The 19,960-nt window shown below is 37.3% G+C and overlaps 1 protein-coding gene across 1 annotated transcript; it reads right to left on the bottom strand.

The window, feature by feature from the left end:
• Nucleotides 1-19,123, bottom strand: LOC113679828 (serine/threonine-protein kinase ULK3). The gene is made up of 16 exons (XM_089204959.1): nucleotides 18,966-19,123; nucleotides 17,493-17,633; nucleotides 16,989-17,109; nucleotides 15,713-15,817; nucleotides 15,338-15,408; nucleotides 14,645-14,717; nucleotides 13,887-13,969; nucleotides 12,902-13,057; nucleotides 12,019-12,124; nucleotides 11,332-11,372; nucleotides 10,323-10,472; nucleotides 8,822-8,897; nucleotides 8,278-8,318; nucleotides 7,863-7,910; nucleotides 7,222-7,264; nucleotides 1-619 (listed from the first exon to the last, which is right to left on the bottom strand). The coding sequence occupies exons 1-16, from the start codon at nucleotides 19,080-19,082 to the stop codon at nucleotides 603-605; spliced, it is 1,389 nt and encodes a 462-aa protein (XP_089061085.1). The 5' UTR covers nucleotides 19,083-19,123; the 3' UTR covers nucleotides 1-602.
• Between the last annotated feature and the right edge of the window lie 837 nt (nucleotides 19,124-19,960).

Here is a 19,960-nt window from a genome sequence, read left to right as displayed (position 1 = left end):
AATACTTCAAAAATCTATTTTGTTGTTATTGTAAGGCTGTAACAATTGTGAATTTTTAAAACTCTCTTTGTTAAGGCTATACGCGGCCAGTATGTCACATACTAAAACTAAACATCTAGTCAGCATAACGTTTTTTAAAGTAGCTAATATCATTCTACTGATATAACTTGTAAGTACAAAGTCTTATGCGTTCAAACAAATCTAGCAGAGAAAAACAAATTGAAAGATAACATCACTTTATCTTGAAGAAGTATCAAGTATTCCTATGCGTTTCAAAGTTCTTTCAATGATAAAGAAACATTGTCACCAGTGGTCACACATTAATCACTTCATCACTGGTAATAACACTTCAGAAACACTTGAAGCGAATTTTTATGTGCTTGGGCTCCAGCAGCGTCTCAAGTTGAGAAATATGGCACAATAGTCTTTGTCTGTACACATTTCCGTAGCCTTGATTTCAACATCCTGTTACACAAACCCTACATCCGCCGGCTCGCTATCCGTTGGCATAAAGTTAGGCTTCTCATATTGAGCACGAGATGTATAAAGCATCACAATCGAGCACCCTCTTCCGGTTTCCATGGGAAAACTTGAGTTGGCTCTCACTGTAGTACACACCCTGTAGAGAGAAAAACAAAGAAACAAATACAAAACTATATAAAAATGAAGACTCTTGTACAAATCGTTTACATAACTTCATAGGGAAGCCTAGTGCACTTCTCTCGTCACAGTGCGGTGTAAACCTCTCATTGTAGTCTCTGGTATTGTGGCTTGGTTTGGTCAGCCGCCCATTTCATTAAAATGAATGTTTCGCGCATAATTCACAGCAGCAGTGTCAGTACGCAGCAAATCTCTACTTTTTTCAGTGCGCTATCAGTTCTGTTCCATTACAGTTTGGCAAGATACAGCGCTTGTTCGCCTACACTTATAACTTCCGCTGTGGGTAAAATTCTAAATGTCGTTTGGTTTTCTTTACATTAAGATTGATTAAATAAACTGGCGTTGAACAAACTCAGTTATCTTCTCGTATCCTTCTTTCCCCTCCCCTCCCCTCCCCTCCCCTCTTCTCCTGTTCCTCTCGTCTATTATCCCTTCCCCACTAGGAAATTATTAATTTCTAAGCCTGATTTGAGAATCCAAGATGGCAGCTACATATCTCGCGAAACTGCTTTCGCTCGCCGAAAAAAAAAACACATCTACCGCAGCTTAAACTTTTTTTCTCGCCGTAGGACGGCAAATTTTATACTTGGGCTACTCATTTTATTTTCTCTCTCTTTTTTTAGTTCCATGAAGTCCGAAAACGTTATTAAGACGTGCTGGGGTTGTTTGGTATGGTATGAATCAATAACTCATGAAGTGTTCATTAGTTTTATCATGTACAGTCTAGGTTTGACTTCCAACTGAGATGTTCTTCGGTGTTAAAAGACCGGAACAAGAAAATTATGTAACCACATTGCTTGTGTTCAAAATAAAGAAAAACCTCACGCATTTTGGTTAATCGTTCTTTAAGGTGACGTTTCGTTTGACACAAATTCTACCTTCATTAATAACTTAAAATTTATATTTAAAAACGCTCTGACTCTCATTCTGAGCTATATTTGAAACCTTTTGTTAATCCACGCTCCAACGTTCACATAAAAAAGCCTTTTTTATAGCGTCTCTTTAATATCAGACATTTTAATAACGTTCAACCTCTATCGAAAGTGACTTATTATTCTTCCCCACATCCCTTTTATCATAATCAGCTGAGAGAGCTTCCTGAGAAATAATTTGTTTTGTAAAGAGCGTGGGAAAAGGAAAAATACCAGAGTCCATTGCGAGAATTTGCACCCCAGACCTTAAGATTTGGCGCTCCGATGCTCTATCGCTGAGCCACAGAGAACTCTGAACTGAATGTAATAGCCTTTGACACACATCCAGTATACCTATACGATTAGCAATGTCGAAAGCAACTTGAAAGGATATAGAATAGAAAGATGACAAATTTTGAGCTAAGTCGTGGAGTACATAAAGTTGATTTTGGTTATGAGTGAATTAGGTAAAGCATTGGGACGCCAAATCCTAAGGTCTGCGGTTTGATTCCTGCCTGAAACTCCCAATTTTTTTTCGCTTCACGCTCGTGAATAACATCTTTGTTCGATCGAAGATGGAGTAAAAATTCACCATCTCTTTAATGCTAGGACTTAAGATCGAAAAAATTTCTCCAGTAACATTTTAATCTATAGATTCATTTAATAAATTAGGCGTGAAGAAAGGATGTAGATTATTTCCTACTTTTAATTCTACATGACTACGTATCTTATTAGTATTAATTTAATTATTTCCTAATTTTAATTCCATATAACTACCTATGTTAAAAAAAAAATAATTTCAAAGTCGTGTCAAAAAATACCATGTGCTGATTGATTTTGCGATGCTGCTCCTGATTTTAACAAATTTTGAAAGTTTTACAGTCTTTTAAAGTTCAGGATCATGACTGTACCTTTGTCGGGCATTGTGGTACAGTAGAGATTTTTCGGGCTACAACACCCGCACGTTCGCGTGATTGTTCAGACTGTTCTGTTGAAATATTTTTCAGGTTAATTTGTCAATTCCCTCCTAAGTGATAATAATATTAATGCAGTTTATACCCTAGGGCATGAATATGTTTTGGGCCCCCTCGACTCGGGTTGAAATGAATTGTAGTCTGTGCCCGCAAACAAAAACTCTATTTTTCAAATAGGTTGTTCTACGCACCTCTATCACATTCTCGCTTCTCATACGTAAAGAGCACATTAACAATGATGTGCTGGGTTTTTGAAAGAAAGAAAGAAGTCGAACATAAACATTTCCACCCAGCGAGGATTATAGATCCAACGCCTTTAATTCATAAGTTAAATTTTCTTCTTTTAATACTTATGGAAAAGTTTGGATGATGGGCATTATTTCCTAACTTGATTATAAGCTAACCAGAAAATATTGGCTAAATCAACCAATAACGGAAATTTAATCAAGACAGTGGAACAGCTTACGTACGCCCTTCGGCCCGTCCGGTAAGATTCACCTAATTTCCTAGTCATGTTAATTTATGGTTAAATTTAGAAATATCTAATGACCTTCTCAGTTTTATTGTCTAGGAAATGACCTCGAAAAACAAAAAAATCTTCTTATAATAACTAAGCCGGAATAACTTGCTATTTTTATCGCTTCTGGTTTGCAGAATCAAGCATAGTTGGAGGGAAATAAGGGTAAAACCGCACTCGGATCTGTTATGTTGTGTCTTGGATAAGAGATTAAATTAAGAACTCTTTAATCTGGTGCTAAGATTATTTTCGCAGATTACAGCGAGCTTTGGTATTGTGTGTGAATTCCAGAGTCTGATAAATTTCCATTTCCTCACGTACTGTGCCTGGTCTGCACATCACGAAAAAGATTTGAAATACCACAAAAACATTCTTATTTTTTCTGAAAGGCTTTTGTAAAAAGCACAGATTTTTGCGTTCGAAATCTAGGATCAGTAAAACCGACACCTGCCGTAGAATCATTAAAAATCTGTCCCGGTTCTTTAACTGTTAAAATCTCTCCACACGAGAGAAGCTTTGGGAATATTGGCAAATTTTCTTGTATTCAAACTGATCAAGTTCCTCATTCTCCTGGTAAGCGCAGTTTGATTTGTTCCAACATATTAACAAGACGTTAGACAAAGATCACAGTATTTGAGCCTCTGGACATACTCACTGATTAAACTTAACAACAGATGTATTCAACATAAAATCTCTGCGCCAAAACAATATTACAATTATTTTCAAGCAAGGGTAGTTCAACTGGCACCAAACGACCATAACTCGACGTTTGTTAATCATTTTATATCCTTCAAGGGTGCCATCAGTTAAACTAATACTTATATATCCTTCGCTCTATTTCCACCAGCGCGTGCAATTGTTTACGTAAAGCTTTGCGTCAACTATGGATACCGAGTGGGACTGGGGAGATACGAAATATTTTCCTCGCTGTCTCTCCATAGGGCATGAAAGTGCAGGGATTACGTGAATCACACGCGAGAACTCACGCTCTGCGTTAAGAAAGGTTAGCTTTAGACTACAAGTGAAATGCAAAGAGAAAGAAACAATAAAAGAAAATAAACATAAAAGATCGAATGACTCGAACAACAAAACAAGGCGGTGCTTCATCCTCTGCATTTTTAAGTCCGTCGTTCGGGCAAAAGGAAATCGGGGAAAAAAAAAATAGGCGTCTGGCGAACACGAGAAGCACCTATCCCTACCGCTTGCAGTCACGACAATGACGCCGTGGAAAACGTCGATTATAAAATGAACCTTCATTTATAATAAGAAATAAACGGCCTTTAACGGCACCTCTCTAGACCAATTCCTTCAGCATAACATGAGTATGAGATCAGTGACGGGAGCGTTGAGTTCGTAAAAGAGAAACATTGGTAATATATCGTCGGTTTCCGATATCAGAATACGAAGAATTTAGCGACTTTACCTCTTCGTTTTGGAGATAACGGCTAGGACATGTGCAAGGTTTCAAACACATGTGCAAAGAGACTGATCTACTTATAAACCCTTTGTTGCCGTGGTAGCATCGTGATTTGCTCGGCGTTCTCAGTCAACGCCGACTTTCTTTTCGCTAATGAATTTCACTCGCGCTGTGGAGTAAGTTCGGAACCAGGCCTGATTCGGAACGAAGGACCGTTTGTAACATAGAATTCATAAGGTGTGTTTACACTTCAGTTATTTTTCATAGTAAATATCAAGAAAGCTAAGTGCAAAGTTCCATTTTAAAAGTCTTAAATCTTCAAGTCATTCCCAGCAGAGTACATGTCTGTAGCTATCGGATGTTAGCTAGACTCAGTACGAGTACAACAGCCTCTATATGGATATCGACCACAATTAAAATCTCAAGTAAAATATTTAAAACCTGTTGCACATCGAAAAGAACAGCACAGTTTAACGAACACATTGAAAAGCTGTTAACCACCTCTGCTCAAATCTAACCTGGTAACCGAATAGGTTTGCTGAACGTGAAATCATTCAGATTTCAATGCGTTTCTCTTTCTCACGCGCTCTTTAACGTTGCATTTAAAACATTTGTGAAGGTAACAGAGTAAAAAGGGAAAGAAGACCTTGTTTCAAGCAACGCTAATACAACTTGAACATGTGCCCTCAATCAGAACTCCATGAGCAGTTTCCATACCAGGTGTTTCAACATTTTGATTGGTACAACTCGCACACATCTGCAGAACTCGTTCAAAAGTAATTACAAGAAACAGAAACTGCATCAATCGATCATGTACCGGACACGAATGGACTTGAATCTAATCCAAACAGTGAAACAATTAACGCGCAAATCCTTCATGAATGTTTCTATCAAGTTCACTCATTTACGTTCGCATTCAAGAGATTGAATTTCAGCCGTCAGAACCTGAAATTATCATTATGCTCTTTCGCAATTTACAACAAATAGTATTTTCCGTATTCTTCACACAAAAGAATAAAAAGAGATTGTATTGATAATAAAACAACTGCCAGGTAAAAGAACAAACAAAAAGAAAACGGAATCTCTTGCAAGCAGTGATGCCACTTCATGTTGTTGTTTCCTCCGTCTGAAGTGGGAAGTCGATGTTTCTCCCCTTGAACTCGAAAGTGTTATCTTTCCGAATAATTAAACAAAAATTGAGACCAAACAGTGACATATTTTTTCCAGTTGAGCTTTATCTACGTTACAAAAACATCCATTGTTTTGTAGAGAAACAAGACGGACGATTGTTATGGTGCTTATTTGGGCCGTTCTACATCAAGTACCGACATTAGATTTTCTAAAATGAAAAATGTATTTTCCAATTTCAAAATTCTATTATAAGAAAACGCAAACAACAAATTACATTTAAAAGTTAATCTGGCTAAGCTGTTATCGAGATTTGAGAAGCGCGGCTTCATGTGTAAAGCTGATCGCTTTACATTCACACGAGGGGTTAAGTCAAAGTCCTTCGTCTTAAGAATTTGTACTTAAAGTTAAATAAAAATAAACACACGTGAGAACAAGCTGGGGCGCATTGAAATAGTTGCAATTTCCCGCTTATTGAGTTAAAAGAGATTGAAGTAACCCATATTACAAATAAAAAGACGCTTTTATGAAAGCATGAACTAGTCAGGAACAAGAGATTATAACTTTTTGTCAGGAACCAAATGTTTTAGTGAACTACTTTGGGGTTTGCGTGATATTGCCTTAAGACAGATCGACAATCATATTAGACCTGCTGTGCAGGACACCTTTCGTAACTCGAAGAATACTCACGAGTCCATCAAACGACAGAAAAAGGAATGTGTGAGAGAGATAGAGAGAGAAAAATGTCTTGCAGGTCATTGAAAGCTTCATAATTGCAGATATTGCAAATTTTCAAATCAAGATTAGCCTAAAAAAGGATCAAATTTAGATTCTTTCAATCTGGCTGGCCTAAAAATTTGCTGTAAAGTGAATACAAGTTTGAAATTGTATTAGAGACACAGTTCAAGTGCGCTAAAGGGGGTATAAAGATGTAAATTATAGTAAGTCTATTACTAGATCTCTCTACTTTACTTAATTTAAACACTGAATGAATTAATTTAAGGCTTGGACCAGATAACTCCAACTGAGTCTAAGATCTGCTGAAACGCTGCCGAGGAAGTTTCAACATGGAAGACAACACCAATTAATAGAACTCTGATAATGAAAAACTTTTTGTTCGGAGCAATTTTGAACTGCTTGTAGAAAATAATCCGGATCTGTAGAGCTTTGGCTTTCCACGGTCGGTGATTGGTTTGGAAAATTCGCGCCAACCACCAATCAGATGTGAGACCAAAACCAATCGCGGCTCTATAGCCCGCGTTTTCCCGCGCTTCACTCCCGTTACGGGGAGTTTTCATTGAATTTTGATTTTGATTTGTTCTAACAGGGTGTGGTGCCTACTGCGGTTTCACTATACGACCCTCAATTGAAACGCGCGTACAAATAAGTCAAAGGAGTAAACTCAAGAGCATGGTTACTCACTGGCTGTAATTTTGACTTACCTTAAACCGCCTAATCTGGTTCGAAGCCGCCGTTTTGGCTCATCACGCAATGCGCACGGGCAACACATCACGTTACAAGCGATAAAACGGTTGCGATGGACACTACCTCCCTTCCCTCCCCCCTTCATAAAATCAACGAGTTCTATCACTATCAACTTATACAAAAACTCACTTGGCTGTTCTTCTCCGACAACGCTGATTTTTTCTTTACTCAGCTGAAAGGTAAAAAAAAGTTATATTAGTTAATTCTGTTACTTCACCATATATATACCTCTGGACAAATATCTTCCTCTTAAGACTGAGCACGAGTAAGGGACAATCAGAACGGGACCTAAAGTTGCAGTCGATATAAAAACCCCTCCCACTCCACCTCCTCCATCCTACGGAAAAGAGACCCCGTGTGACATTCTTTCGTCTTCATGATAATACAAAATCTAAAAAAAAGAATCTTCACTGTCCCAATGAAATAGAGGCCCAAGTGGAACGAAAGTTATTTTCAGCCCAAGAATTATGAAATGGATGGACATGAAACCCGGCGAAATGAGCCCCTCTTCAACGTAGATTCAGTTCGGGCAAAAGATACTCCTCCGACACTGAGCTCTACAAAAGCAAAATGCTTTAAAAAGAAATCCTATTTGAAAAAACCCTTGGCCAGGTGAGGAGCAGTTAGCTCCAGGTAACCATGGATACTCCTGGATGAAGAGGGGCTCTATGATAGTAAAGTACTTTACTCCGAAACATACTCCTACATGGAAAAGACCCCTATAACACAACACAATGACCATTGCTGAGGCGTCAATCGTAGCAGCTCACCTTAAGGTAAAGCTTGATTTCTTCAGCTCGTTTCATATACTTTTCCACCTACAGGAGCATTCAGAAAGACAAAAAAAGGTTTGAGGGGGAGAAGTTTTCAACTGTGTGCCGACAGTGTCGCGGGTCGCATTAGTTTTGCTTTACTTCTCTCCGTTATTGGTTTGGAAAACTCGCGCGTCTCTCTAGACCACACAAATTCAAAACTGAAATAAACCGCGAAGATAATATTCCGATTTTCCCGCGCGTAAGCTATTTGCTGCTTCTACGTTAATTTATCATAAGCTCCTTCTCCTTGTGGTATCTTCTTCGATTACGATTGGCCGTTGTGGTTATTTTGGTTTTAGTTGTAGGGCACTCAATCGATAGCGTTCAAGGAAAGATATCTAGTTGAGCTTTAAGTTACGACATAACTTGCCTCTAAATGCACTGCTTCCTTGTACGATCCACGAGGTGTACCTAGAATATGACAGAGACGAAAAACGATTAAGTCTTCATTTAATTGCACACATCAATTCGATGCTCGCTTAAGTGATAAACATTTTTTAAGACTCAGATTGAAAAAAAAAATCAATAAAAACAGCCTGTTTATGGATCCTTTTAAAGAGAAGCCATTTGAGATGTTTCTGTACATTCAATTCGTCTAATCGCTTTCGGTTGTTCAACACCGACATGAGATTTATCATTAACGACATTTAATTCAGGATAGTGTACTACAATCCTTTTATATTCAAAGAGTGACCGGCATCTAACTTCCCCTGACAATATCATCCTTGAATCACACATTAAGGTCACGAGAATAAAGGAAATGATCACCAACAAAAGTTCCTGATTTTGAAACGAATTCTCCTCGTCAGTATTTAATAAAATGTATGGAGAACAGTATGGAGAATAAGCATACTGATGTTAGGGTGTAAAGGGTTAATCGAGAACACGTAGTAATGCTGTTAATCGGCTCCAACCTGATAATATAGGTAAAAGTGCCTCCAATGCCAGCTGATACTGTTCCAGTGCACTGTCATAAGCTCCATGCTCATCCTGAAACAACAAGGCTTAGCATAAGGGCCCGCTCTTTTTCTATCGCAGGGGGGGGGGGGAGAGAAAGGGGGTTTTGGGTTAGCGGGGGGGGGGGCGGCGGAGGATTTTGGTTGTTTCACGATAAGATTTAATTCATCCCCCTCTTAGGCTCTGTAGTTATCTATGATCCCCCTTCATCTGCAGTCAGTTTTCTGAAGTACCCCTTTATACTCTGTCAGCGACGACTGACCCCTTCTCCGTTCCCCATTTTGCGATTCCAGAGAAGATGTTATAAAGTGGTAATCGAACTTCTTGTAGTGCAATTTTGATCTGAAATCATACTTGTGATTTCAAATCAAACTTGCGCTGCGCGCTCGTTCAATTTTGAAATCAAGCGTTTGAGTTCAGACCAAATTGTACTCAGGTCAATGACCATTATTTACTCCTGCAACGATTAAAACAATTTCGGGCGCAGATCCCGCACGCTTTGCTCATTGGATATGAGATGGTGAATAATCAAAGAGTCACGTAGCGCCGAGTTAGCCATAACCAATCTCGTATTCAATAAGTGCGAATGGAATAATTTTTTACTTAAATCTCATCAAATCCTAAATTTTTGGCTATTTGAAGCTTTTTTCGGCTCTGCAACAGTTGGCGTAATGCATTTTCATATAGGGTGACTTGGAATATGAGCTGATAACCGGAGTTGAGTGAACCAATCATAACACTAGAAATGTGATATTTAGGGGTTGAAAATTTAATGAAAAAGGATATTCAAAGTTTGATTAACCAATCTGAGCGCACTTTCAACGCTATCCTCTGTTTAAGTATTAATTAAATGCATTTATCTTTCAGTTCTATCCTTCGTTCTTGCCATTTCTGTCTCTCAAATATTCCGTTTGATCACAGTAGCAAACTTTCGCTACCCTCTTAAATACCAATCTCGGCTCGCTCATTTACGTTTTTTCGCGCTTCAGGCAGTTTGCCGGAAGGCCTTAATAATTCCTTTTAGTAGCGGTTCTAAGGCACCCAACCGAAATTTGCTTTAATGTACTTTTGCTATTCAGTGGTTTGTAATTCAACTTTAATACAAAGAGAATGCTTTTCGATCGAGTGTCGAATCACAACCGCCAATCAGAGGAGAAGAAAATAACTGCCTGGAGCGCGGGAAAACACGGGGGCGATTGGTTTTAGTTTTGTATCTGATTGGTTGAGAGAGAAGCGCGAATTTTCTGGAACAATCACAAAGCACATTGTAATCCCAGATTACTTACGACGATCAATTGAAAATTGCTCTAAACTAATCAGAGTTTATGATCGGCCAGATACGGTTGAACCCCCGATCAGCTCTCTGAAAAACTCGGCGCTCTGATTTCTTTTCTTCGTTACTTCTCTCATTAATGACATAAAATAAAGGATTCACCGCCTTAAAAAGTAGTAACTTACTCTTATTTCCGCGATATTTGCAAGGTGAAGGGCTTCTTTCAACTCAGGGTGTTCACTGCTGTAACGCGCTAGTAGCTCATCAGGGCTACTATGTGCTTTTGTCTTAAAACACTGTTTCAGTTCTTCTGCTCGGTTCATGTACTGATTCACCTTAAAATTAAACCAAAAGAGACAGAAGGCAATTCTGTCTCTGACTGACAATTCTTTGTTATTTCATGAAATATTGTAATCTTACAAAAAGTTCAACGTTTCCGTGTAACATTTTCATAAGTGCAACTACATTTAATCATTTCATTCCCAAAAGTGATTTAAATGAAATTTCTCCTAACAATGCAAAGACATTGTCTAGCGAGCAGGTGGGGAGAATAGACACACTCATCGACTTCATGCAGGTATCAGCTGGTGATAAAACACTAGATTCTCAATACTTAACGTATGGATTAAGAAGTAAGAGTGGAGAATTGACAGTAATACGTATATCACCACCGTATAGAGCTTGGGTATCAGTCAAGATCTATTCTCACTTGTTCCAGGCTCTCAGTCAATGCAGATGAACACAAAATATGGTGGAATATGAGATGGCTTGAAGAAACATTTCATAGCCTTTTCTCTGAATATCAAAACCGCCATGTCTGCTTGCTCACAATTTATTTTTGCTCTGACACTCACTCATCTTTACTAACTGAGAGCCTGTCATAAGCCAGATTTATCACCTGGTTGTCAAGGCTTCTTGATTTCATTTTATTTGTTTTATAAGGATAAATTTTAGAACAGGACTTCCTGACCAAAATGAACTGACCGATCACTGCTTTACAGATCAAGCAAGGAAAAAAAATGCAAATTTAATCAAACCAGGGAGACTTATCATTTTGACACATGATTTTGTGCTTCAATAAAAGTAAAGTAAAATGATCAGTACCGTAGAAGGAGAGTCAGTGCATCATAAGATTCAAAAGCTATCGCCAGAAGCTACTGCTTAGAATTGATATTACAACAAAGGAGGACTTACCCTCTCTCGCAATCTTGTTTTCATCTCTGGGTCCTTTTCATCTAAAAGGAGAGTGGAATTATCAATTTTTTGTTACAACAGCTACAAGAACCCCAAACCACTTTTGATTGAGTGTCAATAAAAAGCCAAACCAATAATAGAGCAATAACAACAGCCAGCCACAACAAAATTGAACATCACAAGTAACAAATGGTAACTGCCAAATGAAAAAATTATATACAAATGTATAAAACTGACCTTCAGTGCAGGAAAGTGTTGGTGACAAAATTTACCATAACTAACCCCTACTACACCACTCTTACACAACACAACAAACAAACAAGACCATGAATCGGTTTGGGTATCTTTAACTAGCAGCCTCTGAGTGCTCAAGGAAAGTGCTCAGTGTGAGAGGGAGGGTTAGAAATGACTAGAACAACCACATCCACAAAATGAAGTGATCATATGACAACCAAATGTCAGTCAACTGCTAGCCAGGCACAGCATGGAGGCCTGGAGCTAATTAAGTTATTGCCCTAGGAATACGAAACTCTTAGCCATAGTTTGCCATCTGATTGGGAAAAGGGGGATCCCGAGTATTAAAAAACAATCGCAGAGTGCAGGGAAGCAAAACAAGTGCAGCCCCAGATCACTTTCAAAGCTCAAATCAAAATTTCTTTCGACATGAATAGCAACTGATAGACATACACTCAATGGCTGGTAAAAAAAAAGCCATAGCTTCACAGTAAAGTTTTGCAGCTCCTTTTAAATCCCCAGCATCATCCATTTTAATGGCCTCAGTCACAAGCTTAACCTGCAAAGAGCATATAAACATACAGTGTAAGATCAAATAGGTGGTTGCATGTACATGTTGCTTAAATGGAAAATTCAAAACATGGAGTAATCCTGTTGATGAAAATAAAGATTTTTTCAGTCCTGAGAGGTACTTTCATGGAGCATGGAGATGTCATTGTACTATCCACTGGTATTAGCCAAACTTTTGGTTTCACTAATTGAGACTTTTTAAAGAATTCAAAGTCAGGTTATGAGCTTGAAGGGCCATATTACTGTTAAGTATTTCCAGCTCTCTGTGGCATGAAGCAATTAAGAGTGATGCCACTCCCCCCATGAAGGAGTTGTTGATCCATCCCAGGGTTGTAACCCCTTCTGCATTTTGTAGGTTTCTGGCACAGTTTGTTGGTAACCATTATTGCTCCTGGTTGAAACTTGTGGTGTGACAAAAGAGTTTCTTACATAAGAACAAAACACAATGACCAGCCCAGCCATGCCCAATCCTGATCCTTTCAATCAGGAGTCTATTACACTGACCATGAGGTCACAATAGCTCCCTTTCTTTCCCAGAACTGATTAAAATGTACCTTCTCCCTATAATATCCATACACTATCCAGCATTGATGTCATGAGAATACTCAAAATTATCACTCAAAGAGATAGTATTTGTTTTCTTGATTTAACTCCAAATTCTTGTGACTAATTTACAAGAAATGTTTAGCAGCTTGAGGAAAGAATTAACAATCAGATCTTGGGATTTGAAGGGTTAAAAGAAATTGATGAGTATTATAACACTTACAGCCCTCCCTAAGCAGGATGGTGATGGGACATGTTCTAGATCAAGAAAAGGATGTGCAAAGAAATCCTCAAAGGAGATTCTGTCCATGGGATCTCTCTGTAGCAAGGCCAACATGAGATCCTGACAATCTTGTGACACTTTGGTCCCAACAGGGAGCTTAAAAGTATAAACCAATTAAATGATTGATGATGTAAACTTTCTAGCAACAATGAAAATCCAACTTGGCATTAAAAGATATTAAAAAAAAAAGTTTGCCACTGATGATCTCACTTCAAATAAATGGCAACAGCTTAAACCAAACAATTAGACGTGACCTTTACCTTGTCAGGAAATGGCACAACTGTGCACAGTTACATAAAATTAGAAAAATAGCTTTTTAATATATTTTTCTCTGGATAAAGTAGTGATTTAGGAGAAAGCTGGGGTGAAATCAAGTTAATTTTAGACATTTGCCTTAAGTGGAAACTGTTCATGCTTTACATCCTGTAATCACCAAGTTTCAATTGAGGTAAAACTTTTGTTAATTATGTCCATTAAACAAACTAAGTTAATTGCCACAAGCTCAGGAGACTCTCTCGGGCAATCATCAACCTAATTAAGTTCATGTTCACATGAAACATTGCAATGATGTTACAGTTCAATCTTTCAGCTCAAAACCACTTTTGTAGCAAGTGTTTTATAGAGGCACCACAGGGATTCTCTGCAGTTGATTTTCAACATTTATGATAACCTCTTCCTTCTACTGATCCAGTCAGTGTTGACCAGTACCTGGAATGGAAGCTTTTGGCTGAATTGTGGGGATCTATAAAGTACTAGGGTTATGGTGGTATTTTATCTTGAGGCTGGCTAAACACAGCGGGAACTTTTGGATAACCCAGGAAGAATGTAAAGTGCAGAAGAAACAGTGAGAATAAAAGAAACATGAAATCATGCAACAATGAAGTCTTTATAGCAGTTTTGTGATCACCACTGGTGTTATCCTTACCTCTATGGGAGCTGAAGATCGAATCTTCATTTCAAGTTCTGCAAAAGACCCAGAGGCAAAAGGTGCCACACCAAACAGTGCCTCTTAAAAAGAGTGAAAAAAAAGAGACATTCATTATTTAAAATAAATATAAAATACCCAATTTTTAATGTTGGTCTACATGTCATGCATTCACTTTTAATATGTTGTTACATTTCGTAGAAAAAGGTTGTGGTTATTCATCGTGGTGAATAACAATAAAAGCTAAGTTTTTTGTTTGTCTCACGATGCATCGTCAGACAAATGAAAAACTTAGCTTTTATGTTGTTACATATTATTTTTTTACCTATAATAATGTCACTACCTTATTCCAAAATTGCTTTCTGTCAGTCAGACATTTTACTTAATAGATACAGTTAGTATGCTGAATACTGCCATTAGGAATGTGATTATTCAGTTCCATCTCAAAAAATGTTGTCCCCTGAAAGTACCAGGTATTGATTGAAAAATAATTCCAGATAAAATGGAAATTAGCTATTATCAATGCTATTTACTTGCTAGTTGCTCAAATAAACCAAAAAATGTCCAGTGTATTAATCAATATAAACACAATCTCTGAAAGAACCCACATGACTATTAATTAACAAAATGTTACCTGTTAAAGTCAGACTAATTTTTAAATTATTGGTGTAATTGGCTTACAGGAGATGAAAGCAACCAAAACAACAAACAAACAATAACAAAACTGAGAAGGAGCAGTCTGTCCAACAGTGACTCACCATAGAGGATAACACCCACAGACCACAAATCTACCCTGGCATCATATTTTAATGAACAGATCATCTCTGGCGCCTGGCAAAAAAAAAAAGTACGTATTAATATTAATCATATTAGCTACGAATTCAACCTAATACAAAATAAAAGTGGCCCTAAAACAGATCCTTATGGAACTCACACATTGTTTCTGGTTAGCCAATTGATTTTAACAAAATGCACAATCATGTAATGTCAACAAACCTTAAATTCTAAAATCCTTGAACATTCCTTCAACCCTTTAACTCCCATGAGTGACCAAGACAGAAGTTCTCTTTACAATATCAATACAATATTTAGCAGACAAGTGATGAGAAAAAAAAATTAATTAAGGGATTCTTAGTTCATCCAATACCAAATTCTCCAAACAAACATCACAAGAACTATGTGGCAGAAGATAAGGAGAATTTATTAATGAGATCTTGGGAGTTAAAGGGTTAAATTTAAGTTTCATAATGAGTTCCATACTTTCCACATTGTATTTATTTCTCCATTTATCTATTTACAAAAACCAAGGCCATTAATTTTTTTGTTAGGCTAGCTCTACTTGGATGACTGATCTTTGCTACAATATCAAATAAAAATGTTATGATAAGAATTTCAGTTGTAATACACCAAAGAATATTTCTTAACAAGCCTCATCGGCCAACATACAGTACCATGTACAGAGGGGATCCTCTTAATGTCTTTGTCTCCTCTCCACTATGTAAATACTGTGCAAAACCAAAATCTGTGTAAAAAGTAAGTATGTAGGATGGTGAACAAAACAGAATAAGTTCATCTAACATGGCCTGCCCTGGGTTATAACTTACAACAAGCAAAGAACCTGCATGAAAAACAAACTAAAACCTTCTGAATGTGAATTGTGAAGACCCCTTATTTTCAAATCAAAATTGATCTTGACAGGAATAACCAATGTGTGATATTCAAGACAAAAATTGAAGTTAGGGTCTATTTTAGAGGAATACATCAATTGAGAGCAAAAATGGAGTTAAAATTTTAAGCAAAAACAACAAGTCACCAACAAGCGTTACCTGCCAATTTTAGAACAGGATTTTGTGGGTCTGATAACAGCAAATTCTGAGGCTTAAGATCCATGTGAGCTATGTTGTTCACATTAAGAAATTGAAGTGCAAGAGCTAAAGAAAAAAAAAATGTCATAATAGACTAAAATTACAATTGCAATTAATTAATTATTAATTAAAAAGAAATTTGAGCCTTAATAGGGGAAGGGTGAGTGTAGTGTTCTGCACCGGATTACTGACAGAAATTTAGTTTTCTTTCTATAAATACTACAGAACTACTTCTTTTCAAGTCCAAGTTATATGTACCAGGAGGGTAAATATTTGATTATTATTAAGGAATGTTATGGTAATATATCATGATATTTCAGAGGTATCTAGATCAATCATCTGTAGAGGCCACAGGCTGGGGCAAATAACTCATCAGCAGGACACTTCTACATCATGATATATCTGGAAAACGGCCAAGTTCAATGGTTGTTTTTTCATTCAATTATTGAGTTAACTTTTTTCCACAGAGAATTTTTCATATATCATTCTCACACAGTTTAAGAAAGTGATCTGTAATTTACATTCAAAACAACAGTACTATGATTAAAATTAATATGTATTTCTTGATAGCAAAACTCAGATGATTCAATTTTAAATCTTATACAGAATTATATATTTTGTCTCCACTACACAACAAATAACACAGTAGTGTACACCAAATAAGTTTATTTAGGGAAGCCTGCCGAGAACCAACCCGAGGCATATATAGCCCGGGGAATGCATACATACATATCTTCGCAACTGATATACCATATACAATCCTGATATACAGTCAATTCCTTAGACATTAAAAAAAAGGTATACATTACTAACATGCAAACTTCGCCAAGTCTGGATTAACAGAGATGGGCAACCGCTTACAAGGACATAACTATGGTTATACAGAGGCCAGAAAAAACCTGCCAGAAAAAACCCCTTTGGGGAAAAACATGACAGGAAATCTGGGTAGGAACCATGGCCCAAACTCAGAGCAGTTGGCAGCCCATCCTACGAGGCTTCACAGCTAAAGAAAATATGTTTTCAAACTAAAATAAATTTGTCATCAGCCAGAGGTGAACGGTTGGTTCTGAGGCCTAAATGGACATCACGTGCTATACTTTCCCTTATATACCACTGCATCATTACCCATGATGCTCGGGCCTAAGGCCCAGGCCTTGTCGTATCTCGTGCCGACAAAATATCTATTTCTGCCTTATTCGCAGACTCATTCGTTAGAAATACCATTTTCCTCATATACCTAACTGTTGTAAAAATTTCTTAGCAATAGGCTCAGGTAGACCTCTTCTGCTGTGAATAAACCTGGATAAGTCACCACCACTGCAATACTCCATTATGAGGAAAATGTATTGATCATTCCACTGATAAAAGAAAAAGAACACACAGATATGAAATGTCAAGAACTGGAGCTTATCTCGTTTGTACAAATTAATGCTTGTGGTAATTGAATGAAAAAATGGGCGAGATCCATGCAACCTTATCTTCACTATTGAAAAGTAAATTTGAACCAAGGGAAAATAAAATTAGTTCAAGTTAAATGGGAGTTTGGGTTGACCAAGGTCTGGTTAGCTGATGGTAAATGAATGGAAAAGTGGGGTCAAATTTAAGGGAAATCAGATCTTGTTCAAGTTAGGAGGGGGGGGGGATTCCTGTTGTCCACGTTCGAGTTGGAGGACTTCTACTATAGTTCATCACTGCAAATGTTTAACAACTACATTTAACAACTAAAAGAGACTATGCTTACCACAAAGTCTTTCAATTTGACAATATGCTCGTGATCAAGTTTCTTGAGTAATTCAATCTCAGTGAGTAAATTTTCTGTTGAAGTCTTGCTTAGGGAACTTTTTTGAATGCACTTGATTGCAACCACATCTCTGGTGTTACCCTATAGAAAGTGAAGAGTAAGAGTGAACAATTTAATGCCCTTTTACTTGTGTGAGTCAGACCAGGACTAAATTTCTGAACTGCTAGCCGCCAAATACCAAGGTTCCAAATAATGTACACTTTATTCTTCCTATTATTTATCTCTGTACAAGTTCAAATCTATTCGAAATCTAGTAGCAATATATATGTTTCTGTCAGAAAGATTGTCAGGATAATCAAGCACATAAAGTAACGTATACATACCCGTTGGTGTCTCAAATTCTGCGACTAGTAGTCATTTAATTTTGTCTTACTAATAACAGATTGTTACGTCAATTCATAATAATTATGACGATAATTTCAGTAATTTCGTGTCATAGCAAAACAATTTCTCCCTACCATATCATTACAAAATCAAGCAAACAAGAGACAAGAATAAAGAAATATATCAATTATGGGATCATTTATTGATCCTATCGCAAATTCTCCAAAATAACATCATACGATTTGTATAGCAGACTGTAAGGAATGCTACCAAGGAGATCTTGGAAGTGAAAGGGTTAACTAAATGCCTCAAGGCAAAACTGTCTCCTTGATTTTTTGCTTGTCTTTGAAAATGCTTAAATATCATATGATCTTTTTATGTAAAATTTCATTCAAAACAGAAACAATGTTCAGAACTAACTTCAACTGGCTTCATTTGATTTTTTATTTTTTTAAAGGCGCACTCATGGTAAAAGATATCTCTTTCTTGCCAGCATTCTTTGTGACTTCTTTAATGCAGCAGATAAAAAAATTGGAAGAGGGCATGAATTCTAATTTTTGGCTTGAATTACTACAATTCACTCTTAAAAAAAAAAATTCAAGAGGGATTCAAATCATCCTAGAGTTGTAGAAGAGAAATGTTGTAAGTTAAATTACACACTTATATTATAATTTTCAACTTTTTGGTGTGTGCTTCATTTATCTTCACTCTTAAAATAAGAGACTGATTCCTCGTTTTAAAAACTGTGTTCAAATTTAAGATAGAAAAGGACTCATTCTCAGATTAGTTCTTCATAAGAACAGTAACTACCATTTCCTCGATGATCACTTTCACTTGCGTTTTGTATGACCGGTTCATATTAAAATTTAAGGGAAGAACGAATCATCGCGAATTATTTTCAAATATTCATGGTGAAATATTTTGAGTAACTGTATTTTTAGTAGTTGATGTTTAACTATTGTGAAGCAGCTTCATGTAACTTGAGCTGACAGGGCGGATGAAAGATTGTGGAATTCCGAGTCACTGAAAATGAAGAGATACTACTTTATAACAATATTAAAATAAATTTGGACGCTTCTAAACTGTTACCTTTTTGAATGCCTTATATACAGTTGCGTATGTTCCCTGGCCTAGTTTCTCGGTGATAACATAATGCTCTAGCCTTGGAGGAGGCACTACTTGAGGAGAACTATAGGTGGCCGCCATTTTGTTTGTTTACGATTGAGCCCGCGCGCGATATCGCTGGTCAAAGAAACTGAAATGACTAGGTACACTTGAAGTGAACAAATTGAATTGAAACTTATTTCAAAAAAATTTCATTAGACCCATCAAACTTTAGTCTTGATCGTCGCAATGGTACTTGTAAAGGAGCATATCGCAGAAACATGGCGTAAAATAATTCAAAGCTCCCCGAATAGGCGAGGGAAATCGTGGGTTGTGTTTCGACATGGAACTTGCGTGATTCTCATGGAAGGCGCGTCTAGCAAAGAGGAAGCAATCACTCAAGCCACGCAGATTATTTCTGAATATGGTCCCGTTTATGCTGGAACCCCGGCTGGAGATTTTAATATTACTGAAAATTCTGCAGTTGAAGGAATAATCGTGACTGGATGGCATTCAGATGTTCTAAATTACGTTGACAAGGATGAACAAGGAGATAACATGATGGTCAGCGCTTTGATCGGAAGGAGCAAAAGGGATCAAGACGGAAGGAATCCTGAAGTTCTGCATGTGGAATACTCTATTTAAGTGATATGGATGAAAACATTTTAAATAAGTGTCGACGAAAATAGCTTTCTTTTTTCAATAGAGCAAACTCAAGGAAGAAGACAATACCATCTGATGGTGATGCACAAGCGAATAAGCCATGTCACGCTCGGAAGTGTGTTAGCATAAATTAATGTAAATTGATGAATAAATTAATGAAGAGTTATTGCCGGATAGCTGTGGAAATATGTTCCAAAATGACTGTCAAACTCTCAAAAGTTCTATCAAAAGCTAGCGCGTTTCTGTGGCGATAGTTTATGTAGGGGGTAGGGGGTGGGGGGAGGGGGGCGGAAGCAAGAAGATTCGTCAGAGATTCT

The sequence above is a fragment of the Pocillopora damicornis genome, chromosome 4 (genome assembly GCF_964200805.1).
Source record: "Pocillopora damicornis chromosome 4, jaPocDami1.2, whole genome shotgun sequence".
In the NCBI taxonomy this organism is placed as follows: domain Eukaryota; kingdom Metazoa; phylum Cnidaria; class Anthozoa; order Scleractinia; family Pocilloporidae; genus Pocillopora; species Pocillopora damicornis.
This window is presented reverse-complemented; position numbering and strand designations above follow the sequence as displayed.

Bases quoted from the DNA above. Each gene is read 5' to 3' on its own strand.
- LOC113679828 (XM_089204959.1), bottom strand. From the start codon at position 19,082: ATGGCGGCCACCTATAGTTCTCCTCAAGTAGTGCCTCCTCCAAGGCTA. The intron at 8,319-8,821 runs GTTGGAGCCGAT...GTCATATTCTAG, and splicing joins ACTTTTACCTATATTATCAG to GTACACCTCGTGGATCGTAC. The intron at 7,265-7,862 runs GTGAGCTGCTAC...TTTACCTTTCAG, and splicing joins AAATCAAGCTTTACCTTAAG to CTGAGTAAAGAAAAAATCAG.